At 50.2% G+C, this 18,974-nt stretch overlaps 1 protein-coding gene, 1 long non-coding RNA gene and 1 other non-coding gene across 4 annotated transcripts; 2 read left to right on the top strand and 1 right to left on the bottom strand.

The window, feature by feature from the left end:
• The first annotated feature begins 1,184 nt into the window (after positions 1 to 1,184).
• Positions 1,185 to 1,271, top strand: TRNASTOP-UCA (transfer RNA opal suppressor (anticodon UCA)). The gene has a single exon. It is a non-coding gene; the product is annotated as a tRNA-Sec (tRNA).
• Positions 1,272 to 5,484: 4,213 nt separating this feature from the next.
• On the bottom strand, positions 5,485 to 10,484 carry FOSB (FosB proto-oncogene, AP-1 transcription factor subunit). Of its 2 annotated transcripts, XM_066373753.1 has the most exons (5): positions 9,818 to 10,484; positions 7,579 to 7,899; positions 7,224 to 7,331; positions 6,070 to 6,225; positions 5,797 to 5,929 (listed from the first exon to the last, which is right to left on the bottom strand). In XM_066373753.1, the coding sequence occupies exons 1-5, from the start codon at positions 9,941 to 9,943 to the stop codon at positions 5,927 to 5,929; spliced, it is 714 nt and encodes a 237-aa protein (XP_066229850.1). In that variant the 5' UTR covers positions 9,944 to 10,484; the 3' UTR covers positions 5,797 to 5,926. The 2 variants fall into 2 exon arrangements, with proteins under 2 accessions (XP_066229849.1, XP_066229850.1); XM_066373752.1 differs by having other exon boundaries at positions 5,485 to 6,225.
• LOC136399015 (uncharacterized) lies at positions 5,769 to 7,333 on the top strand. The gene is made up of 3 exons (XR_010750092.1): positions 5,769 to 5,860; positions 6,214 to 6,295; positions 7,211 to 7,333. It is a non-coding gene; the product is annotated as an uncharacterized lncRNA (long non-coding RNA).
• Positions 10,485 to 18,974: the final 8,490 nt, after the last annotated feature.

The raw sequence follows: 18,974 nt of genomic DNA, 5'->3' as shown, positions 1-18,974 counted from the left end.
TTTCATGGAACCAATATTCTAGTGGGAGCGGATAGACAGTAAGCAAATAGACACAGAATATGGCAGGGTGATGAAGAAAAGGCCAGCAGAGTAAGAGTGTGAGGACTTGCTATTTTAAACCGAGTGGTCAGGGAAGGTCTCAAGTAGGGATATTGGAACAGATACCTGAGTGAAAGGAGGCATGTGAACATGTGGAGGAAAGGAGAATCAGGCAGAGGGATCAGCAAACGCAATGGCCCTGAGAAAGAGCATGCCTGGTGTGTGTAGCAGATCTTTGTACTAGAAGTCAAGTACATGGGGAGAGCAGAATAGAGTCAGAGGAGTGAAAGGCTAGATTATAGGGATTTACGTGTTTCGAAGGCCCATGGTGAGAACTTTGACTTTTACTCTGAGATGGGAGCCATGGGAAATTTTCATGTCGAGGAATGATATTGTCAAAGGATCACTCACTTTGCTTATAAAAGGATGACTTTTTCGGTAATAATAATTATGATGGCATAGGTTCGATTCCCCCAGGTCTTTCGGCTGCGTGAAGTGGAAAGGTTTATTTCTAAGCCTTAATTTTCCAGGCCATAAAATGCAAGTGCAGGAATTGATTATTTCTAGTGGCTAAGCTGAACGGGGACAGAATTTCTGTCATCCCCAGCACCTAGGACAGTGCCTGGGACTCAGTAGGCGCCCAGTAAAGTATTTGAATCAACACAGGGCTCTGAAAGTCGCTGAAGTTCCAGAAAAGAGCAGCAGGTGTCGCACCAGCTCTACAGTCACTTGTCCAAGCCTCCCGGTCTTGGCTAAATCAGACTCTAGCTGGAAGCCCGAATTTGGATTTTTCAGGGAAAGGGCTTCTGTAAGCCGAGTTATGAGTCTCTTCTCTTAAAAAACTGATTTCTTACTTGAAAAAAGGGGCGCTGGCTCTTTAATAGCTACAGGTAAGTGGCCCAAAGCCTCAAGAACCGTTTCCCAGAATGCGCGGCGCTATGCAAATAAACGGTTTCCAAAATGAAGATGATTCTGCCATGTGAGGCAAAAACAATATTTTGGAAAGCCATATACCATAGTAACTTTCTCGTAAGAATCTTTATATATTGAAGTAAACATCCCACAACCTTCCAAACTATGTAACCGTAACCCTTATAAGTTATAATTATTGGCCTTTATATAGTGCCGTAGGGAGGGCAGAGCTTGCCCGGATGATCCTCAGTGGTCTGGGGTGCAGGCTTCAAACCTGTAGCTGTCTAGCGACAGAGTGGTTCAATTCCACCTTTCGGGCGGTAGTGGTTTTTTTTTTTTTCCCTACCCTGGACTTCAGAAGGCGTATTTGACGCCAGCGCCTACAGAGGTCGCTGCAGTCCTCTGCATTACAATTTATAGGAGACCACGTAGATTTCTTCCCATGGCTACATCTTTTCCGCGAAATATCAAAAACTACTAACTCCAAATGGTGAAGAAAACCCCATCTATCCTCTCAGTTCTACGGTATTTAATTTGATGGTTATATTGAATTTTTCCCTTTCACTAACTCACCCACTCCGTTATTTGCGCTCACTCATGTATTTAATCACATATGCACTTTATTAACCAGTCAAATAGGTATTCATTTGTTCATTAATTAGTTCACTCATTCAACAAGTATTTGCTCCATGCCCGGCCCTGCCCTGGCAGTGCTGGGGACACAGTGAGCACGATCCCGGTCCTGGCTTCATGGTGCTCCCAGTTCAGTAGAGTACACATACATTAAACAGTCATTAATTACATATTTGATTAACAATTAGAAAGGTGGTGACTACCGGGAAAGGAAAGTACAAAGCATATGAGGTTATCTAATAACGAGACCTGGGTTCAGGTGGGGTGTCAGGGTAACATTTGAGCAGACATCTGAAGAAAGAGAGGGTATTATCCAGCCGCGGGGAAAATATTCTAGGTTGGAGTCAGGGTAATCCCGATCATGGCGATGGGGATGGGGATAATTGCACCCTCACTCTGCTCTCAGCGCTGGCATACACGAGCTCACCGACTCCTCACAACTGAAGAAACTGATGTTCAGAAAGATGAAATTTCTTATCCAAGGTCACCCAGCTTGGTGGACCTTCAGCCACAGGCTGTCAGACTCCTGGTTCATGCTATTTACCACTTTCCTGTGCTGTCTTTCCCCAGCCAGCGAATCACCAAGTCCTGTCTGTTCTGCCTCCTACCTGACTTTTAGATCCTTCACCTCCTCTCTCTCCCACAGCCCTGGCCCTGTTCCAAGACACCCTCACACCCCAGTGTTCCCGCCTTAGCATCCTCCCTGGCTTCCTGCTTTCTTTAGCAGCTACCCTCAACCTGAACGCTACAGGAGTCTCCCTAAAGCACAAGCCTGTTCCTGCCCCTCTTGTGCCCCAAACCTGCCATGGTTCCCCAGTGTCCTCAAAGGAAGATCTAAATGTTTTGTCTGGAATTGATGACTGAAGTGTGATGCCTGCTAAGCTCTCTACACCTTTTGTCACAGCCACCGGGAACCTCTAACTCCGGCAAAGTATCAAGCCCTCTCTCCAGCTCTTTGCACTCTCTGCTTCATCAGCCCCCATCTTTTTCTATTACTTTCTATATTCCCTGCTTATCTTCTAGGACTCAGTTTAGCTGTCCCCTTCTCCAAGAAGTCTTTCTTGACTCCCAGACTAGGTTAGATGCACCTGCTAGACACCCCCAGCCCCATGGACTCTCCCAATCCTGTCCACTTTGGATCATCCCTGTGTCCGCCACTGGACTGTGAACCTTAGGAAGGAATAGTTTAGGACTGTTTTAGTCCCTGCAGTGTCCCCAACACTGCCCTGCACAAGGCTGAGTACACAGTAAGTGCTTAGCAAAATTTTTTAATTAATTAATTAAGTGATTCTCCCATGACAACTTTCCCTGTTTGTTCATCTAAGTCACTAGCCATGCAAATGACCTCTGGACCATTGCTTCCATCCCCAGGGTGCTTGCTGCTAATGCCAGTAAGTGAGGGCTTGGACTTTGTAATGGGGATGGCTCAGTGTGTCCTTTGACAAAGTGACAATATTTCTGGTTGAGGCAATCTTGGGTTGACCCCAGTATGTTCATAACCCAGAAGTAGTCATGTAAAAAAACAAAAGAAAACTCATCTTTATATTTTTCATGATCCATATTTTTGTGGTTTGACTTCCAAAGGCTGAATTAAGTGTTCATCAAGAAATCAGGATGTACACTTCAAGCTGCTCTACCTGTCCAAATTTTGCTCAGACCACTCCCAGAACATACAGGTTCCAATAAAAGTTCCTTCCTCACAGGGAAACCTTCCTGGTGCTTTAGCATTTCAGAACCACACACTTCACAGCTAATATTTTGTCTCCTTATTTTTTCTAGCAGGAGACACAACCTTTGTGTAGGGAAGTTCTCCTGACTATCTAGCCTCCCTCCATCCTGCTGTAGGCTGATTCACTAGTAGGAGTTCTGGCATGTGTGTGTGTGTGTGTGTGTGTGTGTGTGTGTGTGTGTGTGTGTGTAGTCCCCACAGCAATCTAACTTCACTCTCTCATGTTGAAAGGAAGGCAAGTGATGAGTGTCAGGAGAAAATAGATCCTGAGGCTTAGTGGATGCATTTTTAAGAGCTTTTTATTGGCGACAGTGCAGAACCATGGGGGGAGGGTAGTGGTCCAGTGCCAGCCAGTCCCAGCCCCCTGGGTCAGGTACAAAATACAAAAAGAGAATCACAAATACAGAATGGGGCGGGGGATTCAATAACTCATGGTCAGCAGGGGCGGGCCCTACTCACATCTCACACTTGCACCCAGAATTCTCAAAGATACAAATTGTAAAAAGTCTATGATCCCTCAGACTTACTCACAAAACTAAAATCTCATGTCCCCAACAAAGGCAGCTGGATAATGAGGAACAGTCAGAAAAAAGACAGATGGAAATTGTCAGAGAAGTACAGGCAGAGAAAAGACAAAGGGGGAGAGGTACTCTGGAAAGAGACAGTCAGAGACTGCCAGAAACAACCAGAAGGGCAGAAACAATCAGAAAAGACACAGCTAGATACAGGCAGAGAGAGACAGCTGGAGAGAGACAGGCTGCCTCCAAGTTTCTGGAAGCAGTGTTTCCAATTCAAGGGCATGGCTTTGGGGGCCAAAGGGGCCTAGGCCAAGGTTGCAGAAGCGCTCACACACTCACGCGCACGCACGCATACACCCATATATAATATATTTATTTATACATAATAGATATAAGTGCCTTTCAGAAACCAGGAAAGGGATAAATAGCTATGGGAAGGGTCTGGGTTGGGGCAGGAGGTGCGGGAAGGAGACACGTGGAATGTTTTCCATGCAGCACAAGGGTGGCCTGGCCTACCCGATTTTTAAAAATACCATTTTGCCTCACAATAAAATTCTCATGAGGTGAAGCACAAGAAAAGGTCAGGTGGAGGACCTGGGACCAAGACTTGGGACTGGGGGGAGATGGGGGGAGGAAGCTGGGATCACGGGAGCTCAGCCCCATGGAGCTCACCAGTCCAAAAATATTGGAGGTTGGGGGCCAAAGCCTCAGCCTTTAAATCTTCTCCGGAACAATATCGGGCTCCCTGGCGATCTCCCTTTCAAGAAAGGATATGGAGGTGCCAAGAGGAGAGAGAAATTGGCGTCCTAGGCCGGGGTAGGGTGACAGGCCTTAAAGAAAAAGGCCAGGTCTGGGGGCTGGGGTCCTGAGGAGGCCACACGGATGGATGGGTAACCATCACACTCTCCTCGAATCTGTCTCCCCCTTGAGTCTGACTCACTGTTGAGGGGGGGAAGGAGGCAGGTGGCGGGGGGGGGGGGGGGAGAGAAACCAAGGAAAGGCTTTGGGGGGTGGGAGTTGCACAATCCCTCCAGAAGGATTCTGTCCCAGCAGGCTCCCATTCTTCCTCCCTCAATCGGCCAACTCATTTCACAGTATAAACACTCCAGCAGGACAAGCATCACAGCGCCCCCTGCTGCCTGAATCAGAGAGGCCCAACAAGGAAGGCCAGGGAGGGAGGTTGAAGTGGGGTGCGGCTTGGAATAATACTGTAATCAGACAGAACGGCTGGGGCTGAATGTGGGAGACCTTTAGAAGGTGAGAAATTCCATCAGAGCTGGTTTTGCTGAGAGGAAGTGGATGGACAGTCAGAGAGGGAGGTTCACATTTCAGACTAAGTCTGGGTGGGGGGAAGGAGATTATCATAGGCGGACATCAACTTCCCTCTAAGGGGGGCTCAATTCAGAGGAGGGCCTAATCACATTAAAATGTTGGATAAATAAGCTCAGGTTGGGGGAGCAGGGAGAATCAGCCTAATCACCTCCCTGAAGGGTGGGTGTGGGAGACATGGGTGGGTGGTTCTGTGGCACTTCCTTGTTGGGCCTCTCTGGAGAGGACTCCAGCCCACCCCACCCGCCGCCCACTGCCAGCCCCCCTTCCCCTCTGGCCCACAGATGGGCCTCACCCCCCCACACACACACACTTATCCCGAGATCGGATTGAAGTGAGAGGACCAACAGGCAGCTGAGGGTGTCCAACCCCTCCCCACTCCCTGCTTCTAAAGTCACCAGCCTTCTGGCCTCGCGCGCGGCCACAGAAACAAGAGGCAGCACAAAACACATGGTGGTCCTCCTGTCCCAAGGCAGAGGTTGCGGATTCAGGCAGGAGAGGCCGGAAGCCACACACCCGCTTAGTCTCGTCCCCTCTCTCTCCTCCTCCTCCTCTTCCAAATTTCTCTCCCTTGTGTGTTTGTTTGTTTTGTGTCTAAAGAGTTCACAGAGCAAGAAGGGAGGGCGAGTTCAGGGGGTCGGAAGGCTGGTCGCTGCCGCTGGTGCGATGGGCGCTGGCGAACGCGGAGACCTCCGGGCAGGTGAGGACAAACGAAGAAGTGTACGAAGGGTTAACAACGGGGAAGGGGTCACCGAGGACTTGAACTTCACTGTGTGTAAAGAGAGAAGCTGTCAGGTTGGGGGGTGCGTCTTGGCTGGTCTGGAAGGGCAGGGGCGGTGGTGGCGGGGGCGGCAGGAGCCAGCTGAAACCATCTTCCTTAGCGGGTGCTGACCCCGGCAAATCTCTCACCTCCGCCAGCGGGCCGGGCCCCGGCCCCTCTTCGTAGGGGATCTTGCAGCCCGGTTTGTGGGCTACCAGCACAAACTCCAGACGCTCTTTCTCCTTTTGGAGTTCAGCGATCTCCGACTCCAGCTCTGCCTTTTCTTCCTCCAGCTGATCTGTCTCCTGAGTCCCCGGTGACCAGGTCATGGAGAAGATGGAGGAAGGAGAAAAAGACCATGAGCAACTGGACAAGGTCGGTCTGAGGCTAGAACCATCTCCCCATATTTGCCGCGGAGGCAGCTTTTGACTGAGTGGGAAAGTACCCCTGAGGTGGAGTCCTGATGTGCTAGGGAACTTGGAGCTAGGGTCTTGCCTTTTAGGAGTCCCAGTTTCCCCATCTGCCCAGTGGATGGTTGGGAAATGGCCAGGCACACAAGTAAGTCTGGTTGTAGGAGGCACTCAGAGGTTTGTTGAATGAATAAACAATTGTTATATGTTTTTAATGCCACCTCTGTTACCTATCGCCCTGTCTCCCAGAGAAGAGAACAGGTGGTTTAGGAAAGTAAGGAATTTCCCTGAGTTCCTCTAGAAGCAGCAGGTCATACTGCAAGCCTAAGGTAGGAAACTCAGACCAAGGAAGGACGTAAAAGGGGAGCAGGCACTGGTGGACACCACCAGCCCACAGTCTAAGAATTATGGGTGACTGGGATGGGTGGTGAGGAATTGACAAAGGATAAGAGGAGTTCATGTCATACTCTCTAGAATGTTAAAGCTGGAAGACATTTGGGAGATTTGATGAGGAGTAGAAAAGATGGAGAAACTGAGGCAAAAGGGGTTATCGCTTGCCCAAGACCACAAGGGAGCTCCCCTCTATTAAAGATTCCCCATGTGCCACCTCAGGAAGAAGTTAAGGCCAGGAGAGTGGTGTGGTGTGGTGTGTCTGTGTGTGTGTGTGGAGGGGTAGTCGTAAACCTGGGTAGAGTGGCCAGAAGTTGACATGAATATGTGAGAGTCTGTGTGTATGCACAGGGCAACTCTATCTGGCCACACCTGTATCTACTTCCATATGTGGAACCTCTGGTTCTCAGCCTGGAATGAGGGCACATGTGGGTGGCTGACAGAGGATGGGCAGAGAATCACTCTTTGGCATACCCTCACCCCACTCCAGGGACCATCCTCACCGCCTGGAGTCGGTCAGTCAGCTCCCTCCGACGGTTTCTACACTTAGCTGCTGCCAGTTTGTTTCTTTCCCGGCGAACCCTTCGCTTCTCCTCCTCCTCCGGGGTTAGCTGAGTAAGCAAGATAGAAGCCATGAGGTTTGGAAACATGATGCACCTCCTCCATCCATCCTGAATCTCCTCTTCTTCCAGAACCCCCATGAGTCAGAAAAGGACCTGCTAGTCCTCACTGTGGCAAGGACTATAGGATTTATGCATCACTGAGGCCTTAGTGGCCCCTCACCCCAATAGTGAAAAAGTTCCTACCTCTCTTGTTTCCTCCCCCTCACCAGATGAAGTTTTGATGTCTCTTACTCACCGTCTCCTCTCGGGGTCTCCTTGGCCGGGCTCGGGCCGGGCGGGAAGGCCCCGGTCCACTGGTGGCTCCGCTGGTGGAAGGCCCACCACTGCCACTAGCTCCACCACTGCTGTAGCCACTTATGCCCGGCGTGGAGTAACTGGTTCCAGGCATGTCATAGGGGTCGACGGCCGGGGGCTGGGAAGCCAGTGGTTGTCCCTGGGACTGAGCCATGGAAGAGATGAGGGTGGGTTGCACAAGCCACTGGAGGTCCTGGCTGGTTGTGATCGCGGTGACCGTGGGCACGAAGGAACCGGGCATTTCCCCAAGACCGGCGCACTCCTACAGGGTGACACATACACACACAGGCGTAGACACACAAACAGAGACACCGACACACACACACCCAGCACACATATACACACCAACCCCGTGAGTGAGCACAGGGTGAGCGGGTGTGGATGTGTGTGTCACAGGCAAAAAGCCACAACACCCACCCTTCCACTACACCGTGACGCAGTGGTTAATGAGAGGATCTCTGCTCAACTGGCTTCTACCTCCTCCTTCTTCCCCGGGGAAAGGTTGCACGGATCCAGCGGGTGGTGAATCACACCCCGAGTTGGTGACTCTTAGGTGTGGGGGGTGGGGAGGAAGCTGGACACAGCCGGGTGACAGAACCCCCGGGACGGAGTCACAGCCACACACACAGCCACAACACCCCACCCCCACCCCAGAGGCAAGGGGAGGGAGAGGGAGAGGCCTTAGGCCAAACCTTCCTCTACACTCACAATGCACACACCCCTCTGAGCAAGAGGATGAGCGATTGGAGGGTCCATGAGACCCTCCGTGCAGGGGCGGGAGGTCCCAGTGAAAAGGGTGTTGGGAGATGAGCCTCGGAGTTTAGAACAACGTTTCAAATAATTGTCTCTCCCCAGAGTGAGGCTGACAGTGACAGGTTATACAGTGAACGGACAGGTAGGGAAGTGACGACCCAGGCTCCTTCAGACTGTCGACCCAGGGTGAACGGTGTAGGTCCTGAGCCCCCAAGCCCAGGAAGCACACATCTCCCACCTCCCCAAATGTAATCCTAGAATTGCTGGTAACGTTAACTACTCTCCCAAGGGGCGTGGTGAGGGATGGGCTGTTCCTCTGGCCAATCAGCGTTCTGGAAACTCAGAGGGGGCGGGGCTCCTGGAGACCACCTGGCAGCTTTTCCTAGAGTTAGCGGTTCTAGTACTCTCTTTGGACACCTCAGAGGGATCGGGCGTCCTGAGCAGGAGTGGAAGTTTGTCTGTATGCCTGGAGAAGGGGGTGACGGTCACCATGTCTCCCGAAGAAACCCTGGTCCACAAACAGACATTCCCTGCCCATGAGGGCGGAAGGACCGGATCCCCGCACGGTCCTCGCAGACCCATAATGTTGCAGAGGGTTGCTCCTGTCGCGACAGAAATCCCTTCGCTTTGCTTCTAGAAGCCCGTAAGAGACCCTAGCGCCGAGGAACCACGGGTTCCTGGGACAGAGACTGGGAAGGAGACTGCGCCCTACAAATAGTAAAAGAAAGTGATTGGCTAAAGCCCGTGGCGCAGTGACCAATCAGAACGCCGGACTGCCCCCTCCCTAGCAACGTGGCACCAGCGTTCCAAAATAGAACGCTCCCGGGACGTCAGGGGCGGGGCGGACGAAGGGGGCGCCGCGCGCCGTGCGTGCCCCGCGTCAGACGGAGGGTTCCAGCGCGTCAGCCGTTACGCACGGGTCCCCCGTTACGTCTCCGCGCAGGAGGCGGAGGCAGCTCAGTCGAGATTTCGAGGCCCACCTTCCCGCTGGATGGAGAGCTACCCAGCGTCGGAATGGGTACTCCAGTGGAGGAGGTAAAGGGTGGAGGCTGCTGGAAGCTTCCTCGGGATTTCCCCCACCTGCCTAACTGCACTAGCTTATGTTGGGGGCTTGAGTCAGGGACAGTCCCGGAGCCAGCTGAAAGTTCTTAGTCCTGCTACCGCATACACGTTGCACTAAACGGCACATTCTCCTCACCCCCAAAGCTTACCTACCCCTCTGCGTTCCCTACTTCCCTGCGCTTCACTCACACAACCTATTGCCAACAAGTCCGGACTTTGCAGTTTGCAAAGTGTGCTGTGAGCCTATACTCTCATAGAGCCTGGGTTTTGACGCGTTTTTATTTGGGATGGGAAGATTGCTCGTTCCACTCTTGATTTAAAAAATGAAACCCCACAAAGCAGTACCCCAACCCATTAGAACTTACCTGGGAGGCGGCGGCGGTGGGTGGACTGCCGAAGGAGTCCACTGAAGACAGATATTGAGACTCGGCAGAGGGTGAAGAGCTGCACCGGGAGCCGGAGTCGTAGTCTCCGGGGAAAGCCTGAAACATTTCCCTGGGCACAGGGGGGGCCCTGTGACCACGCTGAGGTCGCCGGGAAGCCAAGGCTATGGCCGGGTGGGGAAAGAAAGGTGCGAGTCCGGGTTGAGCCGAGCGCGTCCCCAAATGCGCTGTCCGAGGAAACTCGGGGTGGGGGGCAGCGTCCCGCTCCAACAACGGGAAAGTTTCTGTGCAATTCCTCTGCGGTGCCGAGTCTCCCACAAGATGCCGCTGTGCCTCCTGAAAATCCTGGCTCCGTAGGTCCTGGGTCGTTGGGGGGATCGCTCCCCCAGAGACGGAAAGTGCTGTCCTACTGTATAGAATCGGCTCAGGTGCGGTCTCCTCCACGCGTCCGGCGGGTCTCACGGGGGTAGGGAAGTAATAAAGAGGACGAAAAAAGTAAGTGGGTCCTCCAAAATAAAATGTTGAATTATCTAGAAGAATCCTTCCCAAAACTTTCTCTCCGGGAAAAATATAATAAACCGAATTCCACACCCCCCAAGCCACAACAGTAAATTCCCCAAGTCCCAGCTCCGCGTGTCCCTGCGGTGGCCGTAGCTCTTGGTCTTATGAATGAACCCCAAAGCCGCCAGCCTGTATTTATATGCCGGGACCGCCCCCCTGCTTACGTCACCCGTCCCGAGCTCTGTAAACTTCCCGGCCCTACTGAACTGAACACCGTGCCGCTCGGCAAGAGGTCTGCCCTAGGCTCAATCTGGTCACCTTGGTGGCCCCGGGGGTCTCGGGGGCTGCGTTCTGGGGCTGTAAGCAGGAGGAGATCCCGGCCCCGCCTCCCCGGAGTTCCTGTGACGCAATTAGCCATATAAGGAGCTCGGCCGGCGAGGCTGAGTGTTTGTTTGGTAACCTAGCAATTACGTCAGAGGGAATCCCTTGCTCGCTGGCGCGCTTGCGGAACCCACCCGCGCCTGCGCAGTGCCGCGCCGCCCGGGAGCTGGTATTAATAGGCTCTTAGAGTAGCTAGGGAAGGTCCCGGGAAGGACCCCCGCGTGGGAGACCCCAGCAAGCAAGTCCCTCATCCCTCTGGCATACCCTTACAATTCTCCCGGTGGTGCAGCGCCCCCACTCGAGAGGACAATCAGAATTCCAAAAGGAGACTCTGGCTAGTGTGCTGTAGTAACCTAAGGAGGGAAACTGAGTTCTGAACCGGGTGGGAGGGGCTAGGATTCTCCAGGTGAAAGTGGAGGTGGGATGGAATCCCGAGGCTCCGCGCAGCTTCTGTCCTATGTGAACTTGGGAAATGTGTTCTCTCTTTGAGTTTCGGCTTCAGTTTTTCCCAGCTTGGCCAAAAAATGTGTCTTGAACACGACTGGCCCCCTCGGTCCAGAGTTTGGGAGGTATAAAGATTTGGAGGAGGTGGATGATGAAACAGGGTGAAACGTCCCTGCTGGTGGTGTTGGTAACCTCTACTTCTCGCTTTATTAATCCATAGACAGTAAGGGGAATGTGTGAGGAAATTAATAATAATAATAATCAATGTCATGTATTTAACAATAACTAAGTGCCAACTCCTATACTATGTCTTTTAATACAATATTTGTAATTCTTAAAAGAACTTTTGAGGGTTTAGAAAGGAAATTTTTCATTTTATAAAAGAGAAAAATGATCCTTGTAGGGGTGAAGTGACTTGCCCAAGTTCCCATCAAAGACAGTAAAACTCAAAATTGTCAAACTATTCTCTTCCTGATTTCTAAGAGCTGTTTGGTTAAGTGAAATTCCCAGAAAAAACCTGAGTGTTGGAATTGCTTAAGTTACAATGGTGATGATAGTAGCTTCCAGTTGTCCAGAGCTATAAGCCTAGTAAAAGCCACCCGTCTGCTCACAATGTACCTTACGATAACCCAGGTTCAGAGGGGGAAAGCTGCTTACTTGAGGCTGCCCAATTAAGAACTGGGTTTTGAGAGTCTATTTGGGTATTTTGGAAGCCACAGGTCCAATTATTTTCTTTTTTTTCTTTTTTTTAAAAATTTACTTATTTGAGAGAGGAGAGAGAAACAGAAATGGGTGGTGGTGGAAAAACATCAACTCCCATATGTGCCATAACTGGGCAAGCCCAGGACTTCAAACCAGCAACCTCAGCATTCCAGGTCATTGCTTTATCCACTGCGCCACCACAGGGCAGGCACTCTTTTCTTTTTAAAAATTTATTGTTTTAGAGAGATAGGAAGAGAGAGAGAGAAAGAGACAGAAACATTGATCTGTTCCTGTATGTACCCTGATTGTGAGATCAAACGAGAGGCAGATTTAACGCTGGGTGCACCTGGCGTGCACCCTGGGCCCGACTTCTGGAGGGCCTCACAAAACCCCAACTTTACACTTTTTTCTTTTCTTTCTTTATTTTTTTTTACAGGGACAGAGAGAGAGAGAGTCAGAGAGAGGGATAGATAGGGACAGACAGACACAAACGGAGAGAGATGAGAAGCATCAATCATCAGTTTTTTGTTGCGATTACCTTAGTTGTTCATTGATTGCTTTCTCATATGTGCCTTGACTGCGGGCCCTCAGCAGACCGAGTAACCCCTTGCTCAAGCCAGCGACCTTGGTTCCAAGCTGGTGAGCTTTTTGCTCAACTCAGATGAGCCTGCGCTCAAGCTGGAGACCTCGGGGTCTTGAACCTGGGTCCTCCGTATCCCAGTCCGACGTTCTATCCACTGCGCCACCGCCTGGTCAGGCTACACTTTTTTCTAATGTCACCAAGTTTGGTTTCATATGTGCAATTTTGAACAGTAATAGTACATAATATTTTTTTATTTATTTAAAAATATGATTAGTTTCTGGCCGGTTGGCTCAGTGGTAGAGCGTCGGCCTGGCGTGCGGAAGTCCCGGGTTCGATTCCTGACCAGGGCACACAGGAGAGGCGCCCATCTGCTTCTCCACCCCTCCCCTTCTCCTTCCTCTCTGTTTCTCTCTTCCCCTCCCGCAGCCGAGGCTCCATCGGAGCAAAAGATGGCCCGGGCGCTGGGGATGGCTCCTTGGCCTCTGTCCCAGGCGCTAGAGTGGCTCTGGTCAAGACAGAGCGACGCCCCGGATGGACAGAGCATCGCCCCCTGGTGGGCATGCCGGGTAGATCCCGGTCGGGCGCATGCGGGAGTCTGTCTGACTGCCTCCCCGTTTCCAACTTCAGAAAAATACAAAAAAAAAAAAAAATGATTAACATGTATTTTTATTTTCCCTGTCTCTCTCTCTCTTTTTTTAAGGGGCCTAATATTTTCTTCTGCACCCAAGGCCTCAACCGACCTTAATCCGCCTCTGGATCAAACCCACAACCTTTGTGGATCCAGACTACTCTAACCAACCGAGCCATCCAACCAGGGCTGGTCCAACTCTTAAGCACCCACTGGAAAGGGACTCACCAGCTGCTTCACAAATCACAGAGATGCTGGCACTTCCCTTCAAGTGCAGAGTCTGTCCCAGCCATGGGCATAGAGGAAGAATAACTTAAAAATTGTTGATCCCACAGACCCATAAAAGGGGAGGGTCTGATTCAGGGTCACACAGCACATCTGAGGTAGAGCAGGAGGGGATAGTTCCTGACTCCCAGGAGAGTCTGATACTCTGCCTCTATAGTGGGGAGGGATAGGGAGATGTGGAAGGCTGAGGAACACTGGGGGTAACCTGAGAACACAAAAGAGGTTTCCAGACAAAAGCCCAGCCTCAAGACTGCCCTCTACCTCGTTCCCCCACGCCTCCTCTGTCTGCTACCAGTCTGGAAGTAGGGACAGGGACTAGGAGATGACACACCAACCACCAACAGGCAGTGACTCGGCCCCAGCATCAGACAGGGAGTGACCCCTCATTCCCCCGTCCGGTCCTAGCCTTCATCTCCTCTCCCACAGAATAAAGGAGACACACAAATACCGAGACTGGCTGCCCAAAGAGCGTCACCCCAAACAGGTGGCCCACACATCCACACAGTCACTGGTTATACACCCAGGGTCACACTCGGGCCTTCAGACACTCACCCACAATTAGCAACATGCATGGCCATATGGAGGAAAAGCTTCACATACACACACCTGCACACAGAAACACACCATCACATGGTTATCAGCACCCATGACACACACATGGGACAGGTGCACCTTCAGTACAGGTGTACATGGATGTTCTTCACAGAACAATAACAAGGGCTAATTCTTCATGAGTGCTTATATTAACTCATTTACTCCTCACCACACTCCTAGGAGGTAGGAATTATCATTTTACATGCAAAGAAATGGGAGGCCCAGAGAGTTGAAATTACTTGCCTAGAGTTACACAATGAATGAATGGCAGAGCTGGGATAAGAACGCAGCATGTATATCAATATAGGCACATGCAGATGGTCACACTTGTGTAGACACTGGGCATTTACCCTTCCACAGGCAGACTCAGAACCAAGGAAGCCTGAGCTTACATTCTGGCCACACTAGTTAGTGGCTGAGTGAACTTGAACTAGTGATGCCTGGAGCCTGTTTCCTCACCTGGGAATGAAGACAGAATAGTGACAGCTCATGGGGCTGCTGGGAGGGTAATGTGACTATCAGTAAAGCTCCTGGAACATGCCTGGCACATTATATGGGCTTGTTTTGTTATCAAAACAAAGCCATCTTTACTTTTCCAAACATAAACCCTCTGAGAGACATCACTGGAAGTAGAAGCACAGAGATTGCATTATAAATTTCACAACCCCCTGGCCCTTTTACCTTTGTGGGCCTCCTCCTCCCAAAAAATTTTTTTTAATTATATTTCATGACTGCATTGATATGAAAACAAATAACATTATATATTGCAAAAATTTAATGTAGTTCAGTTTTTTCCTTCAGGTTTCATTTATTTATTTATTTTTCTTCAGATTTTAAAAGAAATTGAACATTTTTATGCACCCCTGACGTTATGATGAGCCCTAGCATTTTGCCCACTGTGTCTAAGGGAAAAGTTGGCCCTGCAGACACACATACACTTTCACTTAACACATACACAGACATGCACATCCTCCCACAGCGCGTGGCGTGGACAAGGCAAATCTTTGTCTATGGGGCTCAATTTGGGGGGCTTCTAGGAAGAGGAGGACTTGAGTATAGGAGAGAGGGCAAGATTCCTGCTCTGGCTCGCAAGGGTCTGGCTCTGTGTGGGAAGCAGGCAGGGACCCCTGAGCCTTCTGTCCCCACAGGGGAGAGGCAGGGTGGCATTGGCAGCTCTGCTTGCACAGCACATAGTGTAAATAGCTTTGGGCCAACCCTGCCAAAGGCAGGCCTCAGCCTGTCCTTCCACCCTTCCTTTGGCAAAGTCCCTGCTACCCTGTTTCTCTCAGTTTCCCCACCCACAGAGCAAAAAGGGTGGTTGACGGTGGGTTCTGAGATTTAATAATAAAAATAAAAAACATGAAAAAATTAAAATCCTCCAAAGTAAAAATAAAAATAATAAAAATGAGGAGTTTGGGGAGCCTCTGAAAGCTAACAGTAAGCTATGCTCAGTACTTTCATGTGGACTATCGCCGTTAATCCTCCGAGCACACCAGCCCTGTATGTAAGCTGTTATTATCCCCATTGTACAGGGAAGGAAACTGATGCACAGAAGGTTAAGCCCAAAAGCAGTGCTTCTCAGCTATAAATATGATCATGGCTCACAGGGGGATCTGGATACACTGTATATCTGGTGTAGTCTCTGTTGTGTTTCCAGCAAGCCCCTGGGTGATGCCAAGGCTTCAACTCCAAGAGAAAGGTCTATGAGCATCTCTAAGGCATGAGATGAGAGTGGGTGGCTGTGAGTTTCTGTCCTGCTGTTATGATTGTGACCTCCATAAGGGTAGAACCAGGATGGTTAGTGGTAACTACTGGCTCCTCGCTACCCAGCATTGAATAGTGAGTGTTACTGGCTGGCTGGGCCAGCTCCCAGTGAGCAATCGTGGAGGCCTCCTCAAGGGGGTATCTGTTAGTGTCAGGAAAGCAGAATGATCCAGATTGGGAATTCTTAGCTCAACCCTCCCAATTCCCCAGCATTCTGCATTGAAACTTCACTTATTAGGGCCCACGAGGCCTGGCATGTCCTTGCCAGTGCTGTTCACCCCAGTTTCACCTCTCCCCACACCTCTTCAGTGTTCCAGATGCCGTGGTATTTCTCCTTTGTCTTCAGTCTTTGTATATACTTTTCCCTCTTCCTGGAAACTCTTCCCTGTGCTTCTTTTGGCTCATACTCTCTTCCTGTAGGTCCCAGCTCCTATATCCCCTCCTCCAAAAGCCGAGTTAGTCCCACCTCCCAGGATTCCTCTCCCAGCTCTGCCTATCTGGGTTCATCACTGTCTGGGGACAGGTCAGTCTCCCCCACTGGGCTAAGGCTAACTTGGTCACTGCCATGTCCCTAACACAGTGCTGGATACCTAGTAGGTAGGTACTCAATAAATATTCGATAGTTAAATGAATCTTCATTCACTCATTTACTCTTTTACAAACTCTAATAGACTGTCAGACAGAAACATATCTGGACCTCTCTATTCCTTTGCCATCATATTAACAGGAGAAAGATAATATAGTGCAACCAGGAGGTGGCATAGTGGATAGAGAATCGAACTGGGACGTGGAGGTCCCAGGTTTGAAACCCCAAGGTTGCCAGCTTGAGCACGGGCTAATCTGGTTTGAGCAAGGCTCACCAGCTTGAGCCCAAGGTCGCTGGCTTGAGCAAGAGGTCACTTGCTCTGCTGTAGCCCCCTGGTCAAGGCACGTATGAGAAAGCAACCAATGAACACTAAGGTGCCACAATAAAGAATTGATGCTTCTCATCTCTCTCTCCCTTCCTGTCTGTCTGTCCCTGACTGTCCCTCTCTCTGTCACAAAATGAAAAGAAAAGGAAGATACTGTAGACAAGTTGACAAGCAAGAAGGCTATATATGTGGGTGTTGGGGCCTGGCTCCAGGTGTTGATGAACAGTCAGCCTACCTGTTCTTCCTGCCTGTTGCTAAGGAGGAAATGAGCTGAGCTGGTGAACCAGGGTCTTTTCAGGGGTGGAGTGGGGTGGGATGGACATGTTTGTCAGGGGTGAGAGGAAGGAGCCTTGGTTTATAGAATCCAAACCAGGGGGGTAGAAAGTCAGATGCAAACACAGATGTATACCCACACACCTTTCACCTTTGTCTGCACCATCACAGATAACCAAGTGAACACTCAATTGCACACACAGAGCTGAACACACTGTTTACATATATACTGCTCATAAAAGGTAGAGGATAAGCCTGACCGGGCAGTGGTGCAGTGGATAGAGTGTCAGACTGGGATGCAGAGGACCCAGGTTTGAGACCCCGAGGTCGCCAGCTTGAGTGTGGGGCTCATCTGGTTTGAGCAGAGCTCACCAGCTTGGACCCGGGGTCGCTGGCTTGAGCAAGGGGTTACTCAGTCTGCTGTAGCCCCACGGTCGGGGCACGTATGGGGGAGCAGTCGATGGACAGCTGGGATGTCGCAACAGGGGTTGATGATTGATGCTTCTCATCTCTCTCCGTCCCCATCTATCCCTCTCTCTGACTCTGTAAAAAAAAAAAAAGAGGATATTTCAAAATGAATATGAAGCAATAAAAAAAGCATTTGATTTTTTTTATTAAACAAGAACATCAGAAAAGCAAACAAGTCAAAGAAAGTTTGATTATGCAAATTAGATGCAAAACCAACTTTTATTTCACTGGTGAAAATGCACCATACAAAAGGCTAAAAATATTGCAGTATCTATCTGCATGTTCTCTGATCCCCTAATTTCTGTGAGCAGTGTATATCACTGAGGTGTATGCACACCAAACCACACATATACTGACAGACACACCTCTTTGCACAAACATACAACTCAATACACACAACTGGCAGAGCCAGTTACCCCCTGCTGCCACAGTGAGGCTGAAGCAAACCCAAGCCCTGGAGGGCTTCCTGATGGTGAGTGTGGCCAACCATTGTTAAGTCCTGAAAAAATTTAGGTAAGGAGGGAATCCCTGAGCATACTGTTTCTCTAATGTGGGCATGCAAGATCAAAGAAATGGAAGCAGGAGAAACTGTGGGAAGCTAAGAGGAAGGACCAGACCAAGGTGATGAGGGTAAATGTTTTAGAGACCTTTAAGGCTGGACTCAGGATAAAAAGAATATGTGTTGTATTCGCAATATAGCTGACAGTCATATGAGAAAACTAACCATGTACCAGGTGCTACATTATACAGATCTTTATTTCTTGTTTAACCCTTTTTTTTTTTTTAGATTTTATTTATTCATTTTAGAGAGGAGAGAGGGAGAGAGAAAGAGAGAGAAGTGGTGAGGGGCAGGAAGCATCACTCCCATATGTGCCTTGACTAGGTAAGCCCAGGGTTTCGAACCCGCAACATCAGCACTCCAGGTCAATGCTTTATCCACTGCACCACCACAGGTCAGGCTTGTTTAACCTTTTCAGTAACACTACCTATAAGAAGGGCACTAGTTGTTTGGCCTTGGGCAAATAACTTCTCTGAGCCCCTATTTCCTCATTTGGAAAAGGGAATAATAACAGCATCTCCTTCCTAGCATTGTTCTGAGGAATAAATGAATTTATGTATAAAATGCCTGGAACAGTGCTTGGCAGAAAGTATGTCCCCTGTAAATATAAGCTGTTACAGTAGCAGTGATTTTTATTGCCCCCACTCAACAGATAAGTAAACAGGCCTGACCCCTTGGGGAATTTGCTCAACCTGCAGGGCTGTAAGAAATGAGGCCCGCATGCCAACCCAGGCAGTGAGGCAACAGAGTCCTGAGGTGGATGGGAGCAGAGCCTCCCTGTTCTGGGGTTCTGAGTGTGTGTGTGTGCGCATGCAAGCACACACTGTATGGTGATTCCATTGTTCCCCCACTGCGTGGTTCTCTGCGCAGTCACCCAGACCCCATCCCACCCGCAGCAGGTCATCCAGCTGTAGCCCACAAACCGCAGCCTCCGGGTCACACCCACAAGGGCTTCCTCCTCTCTGCCAGGGGCCTCCCCACCTGCTTTCCTACCCACACTCTCCTTCTAGCACCTTAAAGGCGCCTGAGGCTGGGGACTGGGTGGT

Source organism: Saccopteryx leptura, chromosome 3 (genome assembly GCF_036850995.1).
Source record: "Saccopteryx leptura isolate mSacLep1 chromosome 3, mSacLep1_pri_phased_curated, whole genome shotgun sequence".
NCBI classification, from domain to species: domain Eukaryota; kingdom Metazoa; phylum Chordata; class Mammalia; order Chiroptera; family Emballonuridae; genus Saccopteryx; species Saccopteryx leptura.
Note: the sequence above shows the minus strand (reverse complement) of the source record. Positions and strands in the feature narration are given on the sequence as shown.

Coding starts and splice junctions, on each gene's coding strand:
- FOSB (XM_066373752.1), bottom strand. CDS start 9,943: ATGTTTCAGGCTTTCCCCGGAGACTACGACTCCGGCTCCCGGTGCAGC. Junction 7,900..9,817: donor CCACCGCCGCCGCCTCCCAG/GTAAGTTCTAAT, acceptor GTCACCCTGTAG/GAGTGCGCCGGTCTTGGGGA. Junction 6,226..7,223: donor TGACTGACCGACTCCAGGCG/GTGAGGATGGTC, acceptor CCGGGGACTCAG/GAGACAGATCAGCTGGAGGA.